Genomic DNA, 21615 nt, shown 5'->3' with positions numbered 1-21615 from the left:
ACACTTTAAAAACAAAAACAACAACAAAACCTGCATGAAATTAGCTGCCAGTAAGAATCTTGTATCAAATATTACAGCCACAATGTGTTGATGAACAGGGTTTTTCATTTTGATGCAAGTATGGAGAGTGTCAGCTGGTAATCAAGAAAGTGCTTAGCAAGATTTTCTTTCTTGCACTAATTTCCAGAAGAGAAGGGAGGTGTCTGGTGTGAGACAAACCGAGGAGGAAGAGAGAGGAGAAAAGAAATTCTTGCTCATCAGTAGATCAGAAGTCTTGAAAGATTCAATAATAGTAGCCAAGATAGTTCCCAGCTTCTTTTAGGACAATGTTCCTGGTGCTCTGTATCCAGGCACCAGGTTACTTCTGGGCCTTTCTGATAACTATTAATCTTCCTGCTCAGAGCAGAGCAGTTCCCGGTGTAAGAGTTACGGTAGACTTTCAAAAGAACTAAGCACACGGAGAAAAGTCTAGCCTTGTTTAGGAATGCTGAGCAGTTCTGAAATCTTTCCTGCACTGCTAAAATCCTGACCAGCATGACATGGGTTAGATGGAAAGTGAAGGAAGGAAAACTGATGGCTTTCCTTCTCAAAGTAGAACAGAATTATTCTGAAGTATTTGTGAGCCAGCCATATGTGCCTAGCAAACATGCCTTTTGACTCTGGAGTCAAAAAACATGTCTTTTTTGACACCAGAGAGAACCCTGCAGAGAATACCAACCCAGGGCAAGGGGACCTTGCCTGGGGATGTGGGACCTGGACAGGTTGTACCTGGACAACAGTGCCAAGTCACTGATAATTAAAATGGCATCGACAGCTTTTATGCAAGTGGCAGCTTGAAATACACTTTAATACATTGTCTGTGAAAGTCTTTCTGTACCCAAAAAGAAAACAAAAAAAAAAAGAAAAGAAAAAAAAAAAAAAAAAAGGAAAGAAAACAACAGCAATGTTTTCCAGATTTTGCTTGGTGAAATTGTAATTCTGAAGGACAAACCGGAAGCAGTTGCTGCTAACTACAGAGATAATCACTCTGATGATATGCTGTCTTTTGCTGTAAATATCACCCTTTGTTCCTCAAAATAAAGGGCTGCTATTTACTTGTTTGTTGCAGCCAAGGTTCAGTTTCTCCTGTAGGTCAGAGCAGAAGATTACTTAATTACATCCTTTTATGACAGAAAGTCACTGATTCACATCTGCCTTTGTATCAGAGTATATCTGCCTTTCATCTAGTTATATTAATTGCATCAAATATACAGTCTTCATGCTGGTGTAAATGAAAAGTGCATCTAATTTTCTAATACAAACAATAGATTCAGGAAATTAGTCATATTTTAAATTGAAAAGTTAGGACGCTGTTTTGTTAAGTAATTTGAAATGTGTTTTCATACCACAGTTGATTGTCAACATGAAGCCAAATTACATTTCTATTACCACGAATACGAACTCAATCTTCAAGCATATCCAAAGGGCAACAAAGCTGGTGAAGAGTCTAGAGAACAAGTCTTATAAGGAGCAGCTGAGGGAGCTGGGGTTGTTTAGCCTGGAGAAAAGGAGGCTCAGGGTAGACCTTACTGTACTCTAAAGATACATCAAAGGAGGTTGTAGCGAGGTGGGGATTGGTCTCAACTCCCAGGCACCAAATGATAAGAGGAAATGGCCTTAAGTTGATCCAGGGGAGGTTTTGGTTGGATATTAGGAAAAAAAATCTTCACTGAAAGGGTTGTGAAGTGTTGGAACAAGCTGCCCAGGGAAGTAGTTGAGTCGCCATCCCTGGAGGTCTTCAGAAAAAGTGTAGAAATAGAACTTAGAGACATGACTTAATGGCGGACTTTGCAGTGCTAAGTTAAAGGTTGGACTTGATGATCTTAGAAGTCTTTTCCAACCTGTATGATACTCTCCCGCTCTTTAAACCTAAATGTAAATTAGGTCTTCTTGTCTGTCTAAAATAGCCCCAAGGTTACTTATAGCAATCATTAGCTCTGAAAAACTTCCAGCACTAAACTTTAGAAGCTAGTATTAAAAGCCTAAAATTTTTCAAGGAAAACTGAATTGTAAGGAAGCTGAACACACCATGTCAGTGACAAGTTCTATATCCATAGGTTTGCAAGCTGAAGGAGCTCTCTAGCTTTTAGTACATAAGAGAAGTTGGTTGTTCTGTGACACTCAGTGGAAACCATAAACAAAAAAGGAGTCTAGAGGTATCAAAGCAGTTGTCAAGGCCCCGGAGATTTAAAGAGCTCTCAGAGATCCCTCTCCTGAGCTTCTGCAAGGACAGAAGAGCCTCCAATGCTGTTGGCCTTAGCTACAGTCCCATGTCTGAACCAGCACCCTTGGGCCAGCTCTCCTCACCCTAACTGTGCCAAGCAAAAAACTCACTGGAGACAAATTCAGGCTTTTCTTTTCCTGTAAGTCCCAGTTTCAAAGTTTTTCTCCTCCCCAGGGTTTGTCAAGTACAACTTAATCACCTTGAGACTCTTATGCCTTTGGAAACAAAATACTCCCATCTCACAACTAAATTTAACATTAATCAGGACAAAAATGTCTCAGCATTATAACTCTGTTTCCGTACCAATAAAGAGCGTGTGTGCTACTGTAGATATGACAAAGAAGGTATGTGAATTGTACATATTTATCTTTTCCAACATTAAGCTCATTTTATGAAGAGACATAAAAATGTAGATAATATGAAGTATAAGGCTGGAAAAAATGACAAGGAAGAACATGGCTGCACTGGCTGTTCTAACATAAATTTATACACTTGCTAAAAAAATGTTTTGATGTACAGACATCCCCTTCTCCTCTGAAAACATCATCACATTTTTTAGCCACAAGATACATGCTAGAAACGAAGAGAAGCTGAAAGTTCAGTGAACTTACCTCTCAGAAAACTCAGTTCTTAAATCATAAGACAAAATGAAATTTAAATAAAACCTTAAACACAGTAAATGGTGAATAAATAAAGAGCAATTAGATAACTTTTGTCGTCGTGACAAGTATATCACACATTTTAACAGTATGAAATACATGATTATATAGACACTGTAAGAGAAAGAAAAAGATTAGACCAAAGTCAAATTCTACTAATATAACCTAGTGAATACTGTTTTCAGAAGCCTCTTCGCTTTTTAACATTGACATAAAACTGCATCACTCTCTTCCATGACTACTTTGTTGTATGAATACTTAGTTATCCTTGAATATATAAATTAACAAACCTATGTCTACCAAGAATTCATTTTATGTCATACAATTGTTACAAACACATCTGCTAGCTTTCTGATCAAACTTATTTCCTGACCTTTGTGACTGATATGTCTCAGCTTGTTTTTTGTTTCTGAATTTTTCTGCCCTTCTTTGTTTTCAAGTCATCTTTAATTAGAATGATTAAAGCTAATCTAGAGGTATTTTGGCCATAACCTTTACTCACTCTTTGCTAAGCCACTGTTATTGTAGGCTGCTTCTTAAACTATAACAATCTTATTGCTAACATTTTATACTTGTAATAACTTAATTAGTAGTCCAGAATATAAGGTTAAACTGTAAGTGTATGCTTTTCATCATTACCACACAACTTCTTGAAGCTCTCTATTTACCTTAGCCTTTACAAACCCTTTCAAAAAATCAGCATTAAACACAGACCATGTGTGCTCTGTAATATCTCAGTTAAATCACCATCAAGGTCTCACTTTTTTTTTCCCCCAACAGTAACCAGACAAACATTTTCCAAAATTTTATTCTGTGGAATTTCAAGTGCACAGCTGAGAGTTTTTCTGGTCAGTAGCAATATCATCTCCTTAACCTTGATCAGGTTTAAAGGTATTTTTTTGTTGTTTTTTTCTCCAGCTTCAATATTTTTGAAATAAGTATTTCCAATGGTGCTGGCATCTTCATTGCACAGAGAAGTATCCCTCAGCATTTTATTCTACTTTTTAAATATATATATATATATATATATATATATATATATATATATATATATATATATATATCAGCAATTTAGAAGTCAGTATGATGTACAGGCTGTTTTGAAACAACTGCAAACAGAATCAATTTTCATTTGAGGATTCAAAATTCAGTTACTGGTACATCCAGCCTTCCAAGGGCCAAAGACTACGCAAGAACAAGTTCATAGTACCAGCACCTCCATGAAAGTGCTCTGTATCCTATTTCAGTCTGGATACAGTCTGACATCATTTTAACATCACTGGCATAAGAAAGCAAGAATTACACAACTAGGACACTGTCTATCAACAGTCTTCACAGGTTTCTGCACTGCAGTGGCTGTAATAATATCAGAACTGAAGTGTGAATCAACATGAAAGTTTAGCATGCAGGATGCAGGCTTAATAATCTGGATTTTGTGAAGTGGAGTGAAGCCATGGAGTTAAAAGCAGGCAGCTGTAACACAAGAGTTTTATATGATGTAAAATAAAAGAATCTTGGGGAAAAAATAGGTTAGTGAAAGAGCACTGAGTCAGAAAACAACGTGAAAAAGACCAAGTCAACAGAGTATACAAACAGACAACAAAAGGAAGTAAAATAGGGCATGGGAATATTCAGCAAAATCAAAAATTGGACATGTTGTTTAAGTGCCTTTTTTTTTAAAAAAAAAAAAAAAAAAAAAAGCTATTCAGAACAAGAACATTGCCCCTACTCCAACCTGTACAGCCCCAATAAGAAATGCAAGGACAGAAATAGGAAGTCCACGTGGGACGAACAACCACATTTCCCAGAAGACTGAAGTGACAGAGAACAAGTAAAACTACACCAAAACATGATCTCCAGCTCACACCTGGTTTAAAAGGGACCCTTCTGGTAACAGAGGGTGGGAGAAATTAGGTTGTTGCCTCCTCACTGAGGACCTTCCCTCCCTCCTCAGCAGCATACCTGCTGCTGTCGACACAGGATTCCTCCCTGCCCTGACAGGCAGAAATCTTTCATGGGAAGCCTCTTTCTTCCCCATTCTATAAATATCTTCAAATCCCCATGTCAGATGTAGGAATTGGAAGTCTGGTTTTCTCTTGCTTAACTTTGGATACGTGTTTCCCTGGTAACCAGTGGAGTGGCAATAGGAAGACAGAGGGAAGGACAGACAGACAGCTGCCCTCAGGGAGCAGCTCCAACAGCTGTAGGGAGCTCACAGGCACTGCTTTATCAGGTAGTACAGGAAAGAGCTGAACCTCCAACAGGAGGACTGTGGGCCTGAGCAACCTCCTCTGAGTCTATTCAGTCTCCAATAGAGTACTGTGCATATATATATATATACACATATAATCTTTCTATGGAGTTGTTTGTTTAGGGGGGCATTCACTATTTTTATCAATATTTATGAGAGAAGCCAACACTGAAGTTATATATGTTACACTCTACATCTTAAGGCCATTCTCGGACAGACATGCTGCATTTTGCACAAAACTGCTTCACACTGTTACAGAAAAAACTTTTCTGCCATTTGGGTGAAGGCACTGGCCACTGGTTTTACCCCAAAAGGGTCTGGATGCCTTGTAGATAGCTTTGTCACAGATCATCAAGTTCCTTAAGGATAAAGAGAAACTGACCTTCAGTAAGGATTTTGAAGCCAAGTCACTATTCTGTGGGAAGTCAATGCAAATAGATCAATGGATTCGATGTGCCCATGGTAACCTGCGCTGCTGAGGAAGTGTGTCACAGTGTCCCATACTCATAAGGACTTGAGTCTGTGTAATTACATTGTGTTGCAGTAGTTCATAAAGCAAAAATTTTAAGGTTTATATTACTATCATTATCCACAGGAACACGATGGAGTCTCAGACTACAGAAAATGGTGGGAGATTTTGGTATGTGGAGTCACTATCAGCAGGGATTTCAAAAGCATTATTGAAACTACAAAGAAATGGATGAATAATACATCTGCTAGAAATTACACTTGAGGGGAGATCAAAATTATTCACCAATTTGGAAATCATGGAGGGTTAAATATTATGACAATTTATTTTGACATTCTCTGGAAGAAATAGTTTCAATATTTTCAAAATAGGAACATTCTGACTTTCTATTTTGAAATAGCATATTTGTTTTGAAATTGACACAACATTGTTTTGGATTTAACAAAAATGTTTCAGGTTGGCAAAGAATAAGATTATTCTTCCTGCTGGGAAAAGGAAACAAAATATTAAATTCATTTAAAGTTGTTTCAACTTACTGTTATAAGCATCACCTCCAAAGTGTTTAGTTCAGCCACTAGACTTTCAAAAAGATCAAATGCATCATTCCTACAGCTCTTTGACAAAAAAAAAAAAAAACAAACAAAAAAAAAAAAAAAACAGCAAGCAAACAAAACTGGAGATGTAGACCTTTAAAGGACCCTAGTTGTGTGGCATCTTTTCCTTTGACTACTATCCCACTGCCACATAAATTGAGATCCTATATTTTAAAACCAAGATAAGCAGATACCTAGAGTACTATACAGCAGTTTGTCCCACTGTACGTTTGCCCTCATCATTTAGCTCCCGTTGTACTCCATAATAGTCAATAGACTCTGGCTCCTTCAAGAAGGATGTAAATCTCTACCTACCTTCTGGGGGGATTTCAGTTACACAGAGAGACTCCTGCTTCCCAGACTAAAAAATTGTGGCAATTTCATTTAAATGAATCACAGAGCTTTATATTAAGTTACATTCGTGGGATAATGCAGTCAATACAACAGTTCATGTCTTATTTTTATGTTAAATTCAATTTATTCTAACAACATCTCCACTATTTCAGCTTTTTAACATGCTGCAGACTTAGGCATTAACAATGCATGAAGTTTATTTTAGAGGCTGCCAGGAGCATTGGAGAATCTGGGCAGGTAAAAGGCAGATACATGAAGCTTTCCTTGCCTGGGGACACATGAAAGTGATTTGGGGTTAACAAGAGAAGTAAATTTGAATCTGGTAAAATACTTGGCAATGAAACAGTGACTCTAAGATTGTAAAGCCTAGTTCTGCAGGGAACCGTGGTCTCAAAGTCAGACTACATAGAGCTCTGGATATTACTACTGACTCAAAAATAGTTTTCTCTAACAGAAGTATTCTGGAATAAGGAAAACTTGAGTTTTTAAAAGATGAAGGAGTAGATTCTGTACTATATCTCTCCTTGGCTCAAGCCAGGGAAAGGAGGAGGATGACATAAGGTAGTTCTCTGTCACTTTGCAGTATCTGTTTTTGGAGTTCTGTCAAAGAAACTGAAGCTTTACTCAGTGCACCCATACAGTCTGAAAGACTGTACCACAGAATACAGACATTTTCCTTTCCACTTTCCTAGCAGAACCTTTGAAACAGTGCATTTACTCACAAAGATATGCGAGGACAAACATGATGTTATGTCTAACAAACGATGAAAATAAATCCAAGTAGACTCCTGTTCTCTTTCCCATTAGGAAGACATGATTAAATTTAAAGCCAACAAATGTAAAGTACACTGAGGACATACTCTTATATTCAGACTAATGTGTGGAACTCACAGACGCCACTGAGTTTTTGTGGAAGTAAATAGCTTGGGATGCTCTAAACAAGAATCAGGTATTAACAAACAAGCATGTCATCTCTAATTTCCATACCAAGGATGAAAATTATAAGGTATGTCAGTCATCTGGCTTGAGACAAATCAGCCAGTCAGCAAATACACAGGAGATGTTTTGTCACAAAGGAGAAAAAATGGAAGTGAAAGATCTTCCTTTGAATCAGAAACACTGAATATTCACCTCTGATAAAAACACAGTCCTAGCAGACATGGACAATTTTCTCTCTTAACAAGCGAGCACTATGTATCAGAAAGTTATTCTCAATTCACACCCACCTTAGCAGCACTGCTGACCAGACAGTTGTTCATGATTCACAGCATCATGAAAACAGAATTCATCCCTTGGTGCTAGAGAGCTCTAGTAACAACAGCAGCGTTCCTGTATTGAATTCTGATGGGCTAACAGCACACTGCTTTCTCCAGTTTGGAGTCATGATTCTGCTTCCCTTACTCGGAAGTGTAATTTATAGAGACTCAGCATGTTTCACTTATCTAACACATCTCAGGTTTGATTAGCATTGACAATCCTTGCCTGAAACCAAAACCCTACCACTCACCATCTCCTCATTACTTACAGAATGCTGTAATTTATCCTCTCCCACTTGCACATTCTATTTGCCTTCTTACCTACATTGTGTGTTTTCTTTCTCTCATCTTATCACCACCTCTTCTCCTTTCTAAGCCTTTTATCTTTCCTACTTTTCAATTCTGTCTGCCTCTCTCTATGATTGCAACTCTTACCACTGCTAGAGTAGTAGCTTGTGCAATTACTTAAGTTTATGCTTCCCATCTAAAAAATTTTCCAAAAAAGCACACTGGCAAACAGAAAAAAGAAATCGGTCATATTTCAACAACAGAACTCCAGAGAGACTTTATTGTGCTCTGTCATCCTTTATTTCTGTTCTCATGATTACCAGAGAAATGGTGGCAAGCTTCTTGTGAAGGCTTTAAACTCTCCATTCCCTTTCTGGGTTCATTTAACATACATTGTAATCACACTGCTGAGACAAATTCATTTGAAATGCATGCAGATTAACGCATCTAATTTTGTACTCTAGGTGTTCTAGCCTTGGCATTGGCCTTAGCAATGGTACTTTCAATAACGTGCAGTATCTCATTTGTTTGCTTACATTATAATACCTCTGAGTGAGTCCTCACATTTACTCAGTTTGCAGCTCTGAAAATGATCAACTGCCAGCCTGCAAAATCAGAACAACCGTCTAGCCTTTCCCTTTATACCATTGCCTATCCTAAAAAATCATTTTAAAATGTTATAGTAATGTGTGAGACCAGCCACCCATATAGCATTTCAGGTCTGTAAAGACAATAGTGCTTAAAATGGTAAAGGCTTCATGCTATATTTTTCTCATGGCAACAGTGATACAAGGTCCCATCAAGAACAGTTGGAAAAGGTCTTACATAGCTGCAGAGTTACTTTTTTTTTTGTTTTCTTTTATATATATATATATATTTTTTTTGGGGGGGAGGTCTTTCTTTTTTGCAAAGAACATAAAGCAATAAAGAGGCAGAGTAAAAGCACATATTCAGAGATTTATTAGGGGAAAAGCAGAGAAAATGTAGAGATTTTCCATAAGAAATAGCAGTTTACAATGATTCAGTCTTCTGTGAGAAATCAGCTGAAACTGTAACCGGAGTCACATACAGGTTGTTACTCCTGCATATGAAGTATTTAAATCTGATCTATTATGAAGGCTTCCTAATCCTCATGTTAACATGAAAGAGCTGATAATCAGCCTCTTCCTTGTGATGCCTTCATCAGAAATCAAAGAATTCACTTTTATTAAACAGAAGTTAAAAAAAAAAAGTATTAAAAAAGTATATTTAAAAAAGTATATAAAAATAGTATTAAAGCAATTTATTTAAAGCAGAAGTATAACACATTCCATTTCTGCCAAACTAAATAACAGTAGGGTTTTTGTTGTTGTTGTTTTTCTAGCTAAATTGGACTTGTATTGAATCCCTGAAGTCCTTTAGGCAAAGAAGGACAGGAGAAAAACTTACACTTACTCCCCACAGCACTGATAAATACAGCCAAATCACCAGCATGGAAAATAACTGCATGAGCCCTAGGTACCAAAGCTTACCCACAAATAGCTCATAGTGAATAATGCATACGGCTTAAAGCCAGTTAAAATAAGTGCCAGGTCAGTTATCAGACAGCAGTGAATTTGCAAGGCTTTGAAACAAAATTCTTTTTTTTTTTTTTTTTTTTTTTTTTTTTACCTCCCTCTCTGAGATACAAATAACTGAACTAAGATGCAGAGAATAATGACTGAAGTGGGTTGTGGGCAAGAGTTGGCCACTCAGTAGAACTGGAGTGTTTCAGTCCTACATCAAAACAGACTGGTGGTGCTGAAGAGGCAATAGTAACATGAAAGAGCCAGCTTTCACTCTGAAGTGAGTTCTTGACATCATTTTGGGTCCTGAAGAATTACCATATCACAGAAATTGAAGGAATTTGTCTTGGACGAAAATTTCAGCAGAAAAACAAGAGACTAAGGATCTATCACTGTGAGCCTTCATTCCAGTTTAATTTCAGCTTTAAAATCACTTTTTTGCTCAGCAAGATTACAACATGTGAATGATCTGAAACTTCCAGTTTGTAAGTTCATACCAATGAGTTATGACTAGACTGAATTCACAGGAATTCCACTTCTCTGAGTGCTGAATGCTGGGCATGTTTTCTAGCCTTGGAAAGGCACGAAGGTTTGTCCTGCAAGGCCATTAGGCTGAGGGCATTCATAAAAAACAATAGACAAATAAATAAATAAAAATAAAAATAAACCAGAAAATATGTGGTCTTTCCCCACAACATTGTAGCCTGCTCTTTATTCTGCCTTCTCTGTCAGAAACATTTCTATCTGAGCACTGAAACAACTCTGAAAGTAAATTGCAGAAATTCCATAGGTCACGGCATTAGGATCTTGTTTTAATTGTTGCAAGTAGAAATATAACTGCTTAGTTTCCTAAACGTTTATAAGGAATTCTAGTCTTACAGAGGCATGCCTGAAAAACATTTGGCCTCTAGAAAATTATGCAAAGATCCTTGATGTAACATCATTCTGTGTCATTCATTCACATAAAATTACAAAATATTCTTCCAGGTGAGCAACAACAACCCAGCTATTGGTTTCTACAGCTGTTTGGTAAAACATGCATTATCTTATAAATAAACCATCAACAACACAGAGCACAATGTATACGTATTAACTCAATGATTCTAATGTCCATACTAATTCATACACAAAATGCAGACGTTGAGCTGTTGCACTTTTCCAGCACTGGAAGATTTTTCAGAAAATGTAAAGGTAAATATATTTACTACCAGAGATGTTCTTTCTTGGCATTTTGTTACTAGCATAGATAACTCTTTCTGAGGAATCCATCCCAAAATCATCTGGAACCACTGAACCTGGTCTTAGCTTTCCTTTGCTAAGCAAGAAACATGAAGTGCTATGGAATCATCTAAGTTTTTACCAGAAATCTGGAAACAAGAATTTTTTCCCCACAAGTTTTCCCATTGTCAATTTTAAGCTTTGCATTTTGTGCCACACTTCAAGGTACTTAATTGTCTTCTAATTAAAACTTAGACTTATACTTAATTCAATATCATCATCACTAAGCAACAGCCATGTTTTCTTTGCTTTAAGCTTTTGAACCACTACTAGTTTTCTCCCTCAAAAAAAAAAAAAAAAAAAAAAAAAAAAAAAAAAAAAACACCACAGCATATTGCATTCCAGTGGTTTGGATTACATGCATTTTGTTATGCTGGATTACTCCATTTTCTTAACACCACATTTCCACTCATGGCAAGTTGACAGAAAGCACTAGCATTAGCAACACTGTTATATCTATTTTCACCAGATTTACAAGGTTCAAACCTATCCTAGAGAAGCTAGGCTTGCACAAGGCATTTTTCCCCCATTGCCATCATAATGTTAGCCATAACTTATTTCTTTTTAATCACTTACATACTTAAAAAGAGACAATATTCTGGGGGGAAATGGATTTAAAAACATTGGCCCTGCAAAACATTTCAACTCCTTCGGGTAAGGTCGACCCTTCTCACTGATTTTTCATAAACTTGGGGCAGCCCCTGCAGTAAATGAAGACACTGCATTAGAGTACAGAATGTTTCTTTCAGCTAGTCTAACTTTAACGAACAGTAGCACACTCAGATGGTCATCTTTATGAAAAACTTTCCAATCTAGCAGTAGTATATTCTCAGACACTTTGTAGGTAGTGCATGAATCACTAGCACCAGAAACTCATCTCTGGGGAAGAGTCAAGTAGTCTTTTTGGCTAGATATAGAAGGTGATACTGATGATACTTCATGATCTTTATGATATTTCTGATGTTCGAACCGAAAGAAAGAAAGAAGAACTGCCTGTCATTACATTGCTGGCAGTGCAGTCCATGTCATCTGTGGTGGGTTAGCCTTGGCTAGCAGCTAAATGCCCACTCACAGCCACTTGTCAACTTCCCCTTCTCAACAGCACTGGGGTAGAAAATAGAATATAAAAAAAAACTCACCGGTCAAGATAAAGACAGGGAGATTGTTTAACTGTTACCACCACAGGCAAAATGTACAAAACTTGGATCAAATTAAATCAATTTGTTACCATCACTAATTTATATGACGATCCATGAGGGGATACTTCGCCATCACACTTGACAAGAAATACATCCAGAAGCTGTGGATTGTTGCCTCTCTACCATTTTTTTTTGTCCATCTTGCCATTCCATAGCAAGCTTACCTTTTGATTTCTGATTGTCATACCCAGTATCCCAATATCAAAGCAGCCAGGCAGCAATCCATTCACCTGGCTAACAAATGTAATCTTTCTGCATATCCCAAAGTTCACTCAGGGTCACTCAGGTGCTTTTTGACTGTTAGGTGACTTCTGTCACTTCCTCCTCCCATTTTCTTGCCAAAGGACCAGCTTCCTAATTCGACGCTTCCTCCTTTTCCCTTGCTAATGTATGGACCTGTCAATCTCTGCTTCCACTTTTTCTTTTTGACTCCTGGAGTGATTACTGTAGGTAGGTTTTGTGTCCTTCTCTTAACCTGAGGTGTCTTCAGATGCTGAGGCCCTTCTTCCCCTGCTCTTGTGATGGAGGTGGAAGGAGGCTCAATAATCACAGGCCAAGCCCCAAATCAGTGCTATGAATTGGTAGGTCCCAATGGAGTAGGCAAGTCATCTGTCTGTCAAATGGTTCCCAATTTCAATGGCATTACATGTCTCTTCAGCCATAAAATTGCAGACTATCAAAGGCAATAACTGCCCTGCATACCTGGTCAAATCCTCCCATACACCTTGTCACCCAGGGATTGTGCTCCGAATGACACATTTCTATGTGCCTCACCAACAAGTTGTTCACTCTTATATCAGGTTGATGAAATCAGGTTCCACATATCCAATGAAAAGCCAACAAAAGTAAGATAATGGGACTAAACAGCTTTGTACAGATCTACAAAAACCTCAGAAGCCCATGCAACAGAGCTAGGGACACCAATGCCAGAAACAAGAAGGGAGGTGTAATCCCTCATTCTCAAGATAGCTCATCCAGCAAAAGAACATGATCCATGCCTGGGCCATATGCCAGCACAAATGCATGGCCTTTTTTTTTTTTTTTTATCAACATGGTCACAGGCACAACAAAATAGAGTGATAAGCAGCCCAGAGAACAGCAAAATCCAGAAGTGACCACTAGCCTCTAGCTTTTAATATACAGTAAAACAAGCAAACTCCATGACCAGCACAGAATCCTGCCAATTAACAGCCACAACAGCTACAGCACACAATCGGATCAAAGCTGTTGTTATCTCAGGCCACACATTAGGCACCAAAAATGACTGTGGTGGGATGACCCTGGCCAACAGCCAAACACCCAGCCAACCTAAATCCCCTCGCCCACAAGACAGAGGGAAAATAAAAATTTGTGGATAAAAATAATGAGAGTTTAAGAAGGCAAGTAAAAGCTGAGTGTATAAGCAAAGTGAAAAGAGGAATTAATTCCTCTCCATAGACAGGCAGATGTCCAGTCACTTGCTGAAAAGTAAAGCATCAACACACATAAAAGTTGCTTCAGAAGCATCATAACCGCAAATGTCCCCCCTACATTCTCTTTTCACTGAGCTTGTACTGCTGAACACTTCGTCATACAGAATAGATTATTCCTTTGGTCAGTTTGGGTCAGCTGCATCCCCTCCCAGTGCATTGCCCACTCCCAGCCTGCTACCTGAGAGGGCTTGGGAGGAAGAGAGAACTACTTGATGCTGCACAAACACTGCTCAAGAGTCAAAACATTGGTGTTATCCACACTGTTTTAGCCACAAATGAAAGCACAGCACCATACACGCTGCTGTGAAGTTAACTACATCCCCACCAGACCCACCTACGTCATTTCATTATATTCCCCGAAGCTGTCAGGGGGCTGATGAACAGGAGTGGTGACGGAATAGAGCCCTCAAGACTTTTGTGGGAAGGAGAAGCTGCCCATCATGCCCACTGGGAAGAAATAAGTGAAACCAGCTTAAGAAATCTCTTAAATCCTACCAGGGCATGCTGCCATGTCAACGGGACTTTGTTATCAATCACAGAAATTTAATAATAGGCCAGTATTACCTAGGCTGTATCTGATCTGGCCAGCACCAAAAGCAATTCATTCATAAGTTTTGCACTGGTGTTTTGCCTTGCAAAGTAAAATTGAATTGGGTCCAGCATAGCAATTAGTGAGATCTCCTAAATTACATTTTCTTGAGGATGCATTCACTTCCACAAGAAACCAGAAAACTGTTGGTTGTTTCTGAGTGTCTCCATATTTAATGAAATGCAGAGACCAAACTTCAAAGACTTAGTTGTTAGAGTCTCCATTTCTGTGTCCTAACAGAAAATTTTCCCTGGTCACTGGTGTCATATGTGACCATGAAATTGTTTTCTCCCCTGCTAAACTTGAAAACCTCAGCAACATTTCAGAAAATGTGCAGTTAAATGCCAGAAATACCATCATTAATACTGCCTTATGAAGGGAGGGCAGTCAAGGAAAATTTCATCACACCATCCACCTTGAAAACTTTGTCACCCTATGCTAAAAGAGCTTTATTAGGTAGAAAAAGAACTCACTTTTCCCTCTGAAAATGTACTAAGTTCACAGCAGAGATGCCAACCATATCTTCACTGCCAAACGTTTAAATCTTCATAAGACATCACCCTACCAGCACTTAAAATTCATGGTTCTACAACAGCCTATAGAGCAATACAAATGAATACCATAAAACATCGGAAAGCCTACGGAAACAAAGCAATATATATTCCACTACTTGGTGTTATATTGAAAATGCAGGTACACTAATGTCTCTCTTTCTTCCTAAAACTCCTCATACATTTACACAAACTATTTTGTGTAGGAGTCTAAGAAATTTTGAAATTACAAAAGTGCATTTTGATTTCCAACTGTTTATCTAACATGTCAATTCTTCATTGATCACAGAGTAACTATTGAACTCTGGGATTTTGTTTGCATCTTTCATTTGCTTTGCATTACTCACAGATGCTGGCAAGTCAGTTACATGCTTTGACTTGATGCATCATTTCAGAGGATGTACAGATTCATCCATCTTGAAAGATTCTCACAAGGCCTAATTTATGCTTATTAAGTAATATAGAAGCCAGTGGTCTATGTAAACATAATGTTGAGCATAATGTTGAGCATCTTTCTATGTAGTCACTTCATATAAAAACTAGTCTCTGTTAAAAGACATATCACCTGAATTTTCCTTAAGAGAGGGCTTAATTTCTTAATAGAATTTTTGCCTTTGATTACAGCAATACTGTTGCAATCACCGTTTTTAAATAAAGCCATTTGTGTTTTTTTTTACTTCCTTTCCTGTATATTATCAACCTGTTGTTTTTTCAGCTTTCTTGTCCTTAATTTTATAGCTTAATAGTTTTCTTTCTAGATTCTTCACTACATTTGGACACTGTATTAGTTTCAGAATCATCTGCTATTCTCCCTCAAGTGGGATTATAATCCCTTCTCCGGTCATGTTTTACCCTTGCTTCCTTCCAGATTCAGAAATAGAAATTCCCTTTACAACAGACTGTGTTTTCCAGTGGCAAAGTAGACTGAACTTCTACTCAGACCTTTGATCTGAATTTAGGAACAATTGCTTAGATACGGCACAAATAGGCTCCTAACTCCATGCCTGAGAATAGTCAACACATCCTGGAAAATTCCCCCACATCTGACAAACCAGTCCCAGTTCAGTGTAACCCTCTATAATTCCCAATGTATCATTCCCAATTTAAACTAAAGTCAAATTTAGTTCTCAGCTCCCTTTCTGATACCTTGGATTTAGTTGAGTTTGTCAATGCCTGTCTGCTTTCACCAATAGCAATACTGAAGATACAGCAGGAAGAGCACTATTTAGCCAGGTGTCCTTTTGTAAAGGCTTCCTCTTTACAGTGAGTCAGAGTAGATTATGGAGTTGATATAGTGTAGCTGATAATGAACCTGTGGGCAAATTAAAGGCTTTGTTTAGCTCACTATTGCAAAAAGTCTTGATTTCACATTCAGTCCCATTTCCCTCAATAAAAAGAATGCTCTTAAAAGGCTTTTGGTTTTTTGCTTAGCTGGGTACTTGAGTGAGAATGACTAAACAGCATGTCAGAGCAATGTTAATACATGCCTCAGTTCCTGTTTGTGTACAGATGACCAAATTCATAGCACTGCAGTTTCACTGCAACTTACTTGTGAATAAGTTTGCTAGATTTGCCATTTTTTTAATGTCTTAATCAGAACAATTCAAAGAAAATGTCTTTTCTTTTAGTTCTGCAAGCATTTAGAAAACATGTGCAAGCCCTATAATATTTTTTATTTCAACCATCTGTTGAGCACTATCCGGACTGTGCACAGCCAGTCTGTTTTACAACCAGATCACCTAAAAAGGCAGATCTGACCCAGTCCTAAAAATGATTCTCCCATACTCTATTACCAGCATAAAATAAGACTATGTTGAAGCCTATCTGAAAAACATATTTGTGAAATTCTATTATTAACATTTAATAGTTGAGAGGTTCTGACAAAGTGCAGAGCAATGTTTTTGGGCAGATTCTAAGAAAAACAATTAAACCAGAGCATCATAATGTTTTGTAAAAGCTTTTAGTCAAATTTTGAAGCTAAAATGTTATAATAATATTTATAATTAATAAATATAATAATATTTATAATTAATATATATTATCCATAAATAAGGGGGATAAAGTAAATGACCTAATAAAAAACTGATGTTTGTACTACCATCATACTGAGTTTGGGTGCTTGAAGTAAGAGACTTATTTCCTTTGTCTCTTTTGTAGAGCCAGAGAAAAGCACCAAAATCAGGTGAATAATAAGACACCACTACAAAGCAACAACACGTGAATACAGTACACTGTCTAAAGCTGCCAGGGTGTTTACAGAATGACCAGGGATGCCATGATCCAGACTAATTTTATTATAGTCAGGTTCTTCAACTCACTGAAACAGTCCTGAAAGGTTCCTTTATTCATTGCATATTGAATGATGCAGATGAAAAGCACATGCACAAATCTAAAAGAGAATATCATTTTCCATACTGCTTTCATTTTAATGCTGAAGGCTTTCCAAATGTGCTACATCTTGTCTACACACTCTTCTAGAGACACAATCTCTGCTTTAAACAGATTAGAATCAAAAAATGTAATGAAAAAAGAACAATGAAAGGAGAACCATTGATTGCTTTCAGATGATTACTTAGGTAAAGTTAGCTATCTGATTTATGGGAATCACAATTGTGATTTTTGAGGAGTGATGCAAGAAAAGAGCAATATTATAATACAGGGCTAAAGGACGACATTGCAGCCACAAGACTGACAGACAAAAACTTCAGAGAGAGAAAGGGACAAAAAAGTTTGATAGATCAGAATGACAACAGAATAAGAAAACAGAAGCTGAGTAGTTAAGACTGTCAAAGACCTTGAAGGAATGGTGTTTAAACAATAGATAAGAGAAATACAAAGAGTGAATAGAAGGATTAAAAAAGACATTATCAATCTAACAGACAAGACAGAAAATGTCAGCCCTCATCATCAAAACAAGATTCACTGAAATGGAAAACCAGACATAAAGACATTGCCATTTTTGTGATAACTCTTATTTTGAGGATTCTCTGACTTGTACCTTGATTTTTGCAATGTGGATAGATCACATATGATAGAAATAAAATAACCATATTCCAGTGGATATCTAATAAAGAACTGATAAATTCTAGAGGAAATAAGTCAGTCTTTGCCTGTCCAATACACATCAGCATTGTTCAGTATTGTAAGTGCAAACATATATACTGAGTTGGCCATCAACAAGATTGATATTTTAAAAAATAAAGAAATCCTTGTAATCTCAGTGCCCTAGCTCTAAACAGCAAAGCTCAGAATAAAGTATACAACACCAAATGCCAGTTTCTAACCTTAAGGCTGTGAAAAAAGTTCAAGTAATCAAAAACATTTGAAAATTTATGTTTTCTCAAATTACCAAAAGATAGTCAGTACCTCCTTAGTAAAACCACATGAAATGCTATCATGTATCACATTTCCAGCTCACATTCTGAAATCAGAATTCTTCATCCCATATTTTGCTTCTAAAATCTGCAGATGAAATATTTCTCCAGAGCATGTGGAAGCATAAAAATGCTAATATCTTATGTCTATAAAAAACAGATAATAATTAACATTTACTTCAGCAAAAGTTAACAACACCAATTAAGTTGCCAGGCATCTTCATATCCTTTTACCAAGATCTGCTCTACCATCTTGCCACTTCTTTTCATTCATTAGAAAAGTAAATACGAAAATTATGAGTAGCCTGTATTCCAGAGTTCTGAAACAAAGGACTGCCTGCAGGATGAGATGGAGAAGAGCTGCGATGAAATCCACTCAAAGCCTTACCTTCCAATTAGCAGAAACTCCCCAAGCACTCCCAGGCGTCTCATGGCAATGAGGATCCCCCTCACTGTCATTCCCTCACAGAAGCAAACCACCACTCTAGCCTTGGGTAACCTTTCTCGTAGTTTGCGGAGCAGACGATCAAAGCTCTTTTCCCCAGCGTTGCTGTAGATTTTGTCAGAATGAGCAATGCAGAGACCCTCTTGGGCAGCCAGCTCTTTGAAGGCCTCCATTCCACTTTCCCCATAATTTCCTGTTTTTAAAGAAAAAGGAAAAAAGGTATTAAATCAGGCATTTGCCCAATTAAGGGTGGGAAATCAACTACAAAAAGTAAAGGAGGTCCTCCAAAGTGAACATGCTCAGAGTTCGGTGAAATAATGATATACTTGTGGATCAGCAGGTCTTAAGTGATCTGGAGACTGAAGGTTTCTTATATTGATTTACCAGTGGATATTAAAGACAAATAAGGTGTGGAGAGGTAGAAAAGTGGACAAAGAGTTTAGACAGTACATTTAACATTCTATTAACATTTTTCTTGCAATTATCACAGCTGTTCTACTACAGGAAAACCGTCACAATAAAGAGAAAAAATAAAATTATTTCATTCTAATCTGTTACATACCACATGTATTCCCCAGTAGTAAAAATGAATGAAAAATGATTGCAAACATAAAACAACCTGATCTGGTTACATTTTAAAAGCCGTTTGCACCAATCTGACTGACCAGTGTTCATGACAGTTAAAATTTAGGCCTGATGTTTCTCTTGTAATAGGAGACTATCTGTAAGGACTTCCAAAACAGCTCTTTCTAATACAGAAAAATTTTGACTTTGTGGTTCAGATAATACACAAGTTGATTCTAAAATTCTTTTTTTTTTTTTCCTTCTCTTTTCATATATTTTTGAATCCCTAAAACAACTTTGTAAAACTCAAACTGCCTTCAGCTATGGAGACAGGTGAAATCTCAAATTTTCTTTGAATATTTTATGCCTGCCATGAGCACAAGATTTATGATGAACATCAATCAGAGAAGAAGAGCAGATGGATTACAATAAATTGTCTATTAACAGCAACAAGAGATCATTCAAAAAGAGAAGCCCAATTTTTTCACTATCCACATTTGTAATACTTGCTCGGTTTCTTGAGGGAGTAACATCAAATATGTTCAATACTTCCAGACACAGACCTTTCCAAACCTGTGGTAACTGAAGAGATGCAACTCCCCTCTTTGCAGAGACAGTTTCAAATAGCAAATTGCAATGAGGAGCACTTCTGAATCAGCCTAAATTCATTCACCAGAAAAAATGTACAACACCCCAAAATGCACAGCTACAGGACAGAAAATTCATCAAGAGATAGATCAGGCATTCTGTATAAATCAAACAAGGATAGTACAGTTTTTCCAGAAATTTGGATTCTTTACAGCAGGTCCAACAAACTGTGCAGTTTCATATAGTCATAATTGTACTAGGATATAGCCAAACCTTCCACATCTATTTTCAAGCACAAAATGCAAGTTTCAAAGTCTTTTGCACTGAGCTAACCTAGTTCCTCACAAATTTGCAGCTCAGCGGCATGGCCTCTTTTCCAATCTGTGACTCAATGACAGATACAGCACGCAGGTCTGTCTGCTCTGCTGCCTGTGAACCAGACGTACTCCAGAACGGGAGCAAAGCCATGGCCCTGCACGGCTGTGGGGAAAGGAGAGGAAGGGCTGTGCCTGGTGGGAATGCACCAGCAAGCAGCCCCACAGTGCTCAGCCCTGTCCCATGCCCCTGTACCTGGGGAAGCACCATTGCCTCTCACAGGGGTTGTCACACTGGGATGGATGCTCAGAGGAGACACTGTCAAGGTATTTCCATATATTTGTAGGACATAACTCACAGTCACCAAGGAATTTACTGCAGGACCTGAGGCTGGGCAGTTTGAGCTACAATGTTTTTATGACCTATCTCGGGCCCCAGGCTGCAGCAGGACAGCCTTGCTGCCGACTTGCATTAGCAAGCACCTCATACTTTGGAAAGAAATTGGAATATAATGCCCAGTTTCACAGAATCACAGTACTGTAGGGGTTGGAAGGGACCTCAAGAGATCATTGGATCCCTCCCCTCCCCCCCCCCCTCTCCAGTTTCATGTGGAACTTCATGCAACAAGTAAACTCATTTGAAGTCAGTGGGATTATTCCTAAAGTAAAATCTTACCTAAGCTGAGCCACTGGAGTAAACTGAATCTTCTTAGATATTTAGGCAATGTGTATTACAAAACAAATATAATAAGTTTCCTACCTAATTTAATAATGCCCTAAATGTAAGGGTAGGATGGGATTTTCTCATACATCAATACAACACTAACTCTGTTCTAACCGAAGCTAATGATTTCAACAAATACAAAATTAAATCCACTTAGAATGCTTTTTTCCAGCTTTAATTTGATGGAATAACAATCATCCCAAACACACAGCCACATCTGCACTAACAGTAAAACAGCGTACAAAAATTAGGCTAATAGGAAGTAGTGTTGCCTATACATTCAATAAAGGCAATTAAGAACCTAAAAGGTATAAAAGCTCATTAAGATCAAGAACCACGCACACAGAAGATCAAAAAAGCAAAAACAAAGCAAAAAAAAAATTGAGGCTGGAAACGAAAACTTTCTAACCTTTCTCTGAAGTTGTGAAACAGCTTTCCAATAGCAGTACAAGGAAAGACATCTTATTTTAGAATGGAGCTGGTAAGCTCACAAGAGCATTACATAATGTAGATGTCTGCAACAGACGGAGATGAAACTTGATGAAACAGGTCCTTTTGAAGCCTGTTTCCTGCACTCCCCAAGCAAGACAGCACACTGCACACCTTCCTCCTCCAGGGGAAATGACCAGGAAGAGAATGAACATGTGGTAGATGTTAGATGCATTGTTCAGTGCACTCAGCTACCGGGGAAAGCACACTGTAAGGGTATATACAAAACAGAAAACACTAATTAATTCTGTGCAACAGCCAAGAATATATCCATCTGTACCAGCTTGCTGGGTACATCAATTTCAATCAACATATGCAACAGCTGAGAAGGGAAACATGTAATGAAAAAAA

At 37.7% G+C, this 21615-nt stretch overlaps 1 protein-coding gene across 6 annotated transcripts in view; it reads right to left on the bottom strand.

The window, feature by feature from the left end:
• Positions 1 to 21615, bottom strand: part of GRM1 (glutamate metabotropic receptor 1) — a 188906-nt gene that overhangs the window by 131223 nt on the left and 36068 nt on the right. For all 6 annotated transcript variants that reach the window (XM_068677026.1, XM_068677025.1, XM_068677024.1 and 3 more), the window contains exon 3: positions 18529 to 18778. In XM_068677026.1, coding sequence (XP_068533127.1) covers positions 18529 to 18778 — 250 coding nt within the window. The remainder of the gene's footprint in view (positions 1 to 18528; positions 18779 to 21615) is intronic.

Source organism: Anas acuta, chromosome 3 (genome assembly GCF_963932015.1).
Source record: "Anas acuta chromosome 3, bAnaAcu1.1, whole genome shotgun sequence".
NCBI lineage: Eukaryota > Metazoa > Chordata > Aves > Anseriformes > Anatidae > Anas > Anas acuta.
This window is presented reverse-complemented; position numbering and strand designations above follow the sequence as displayed.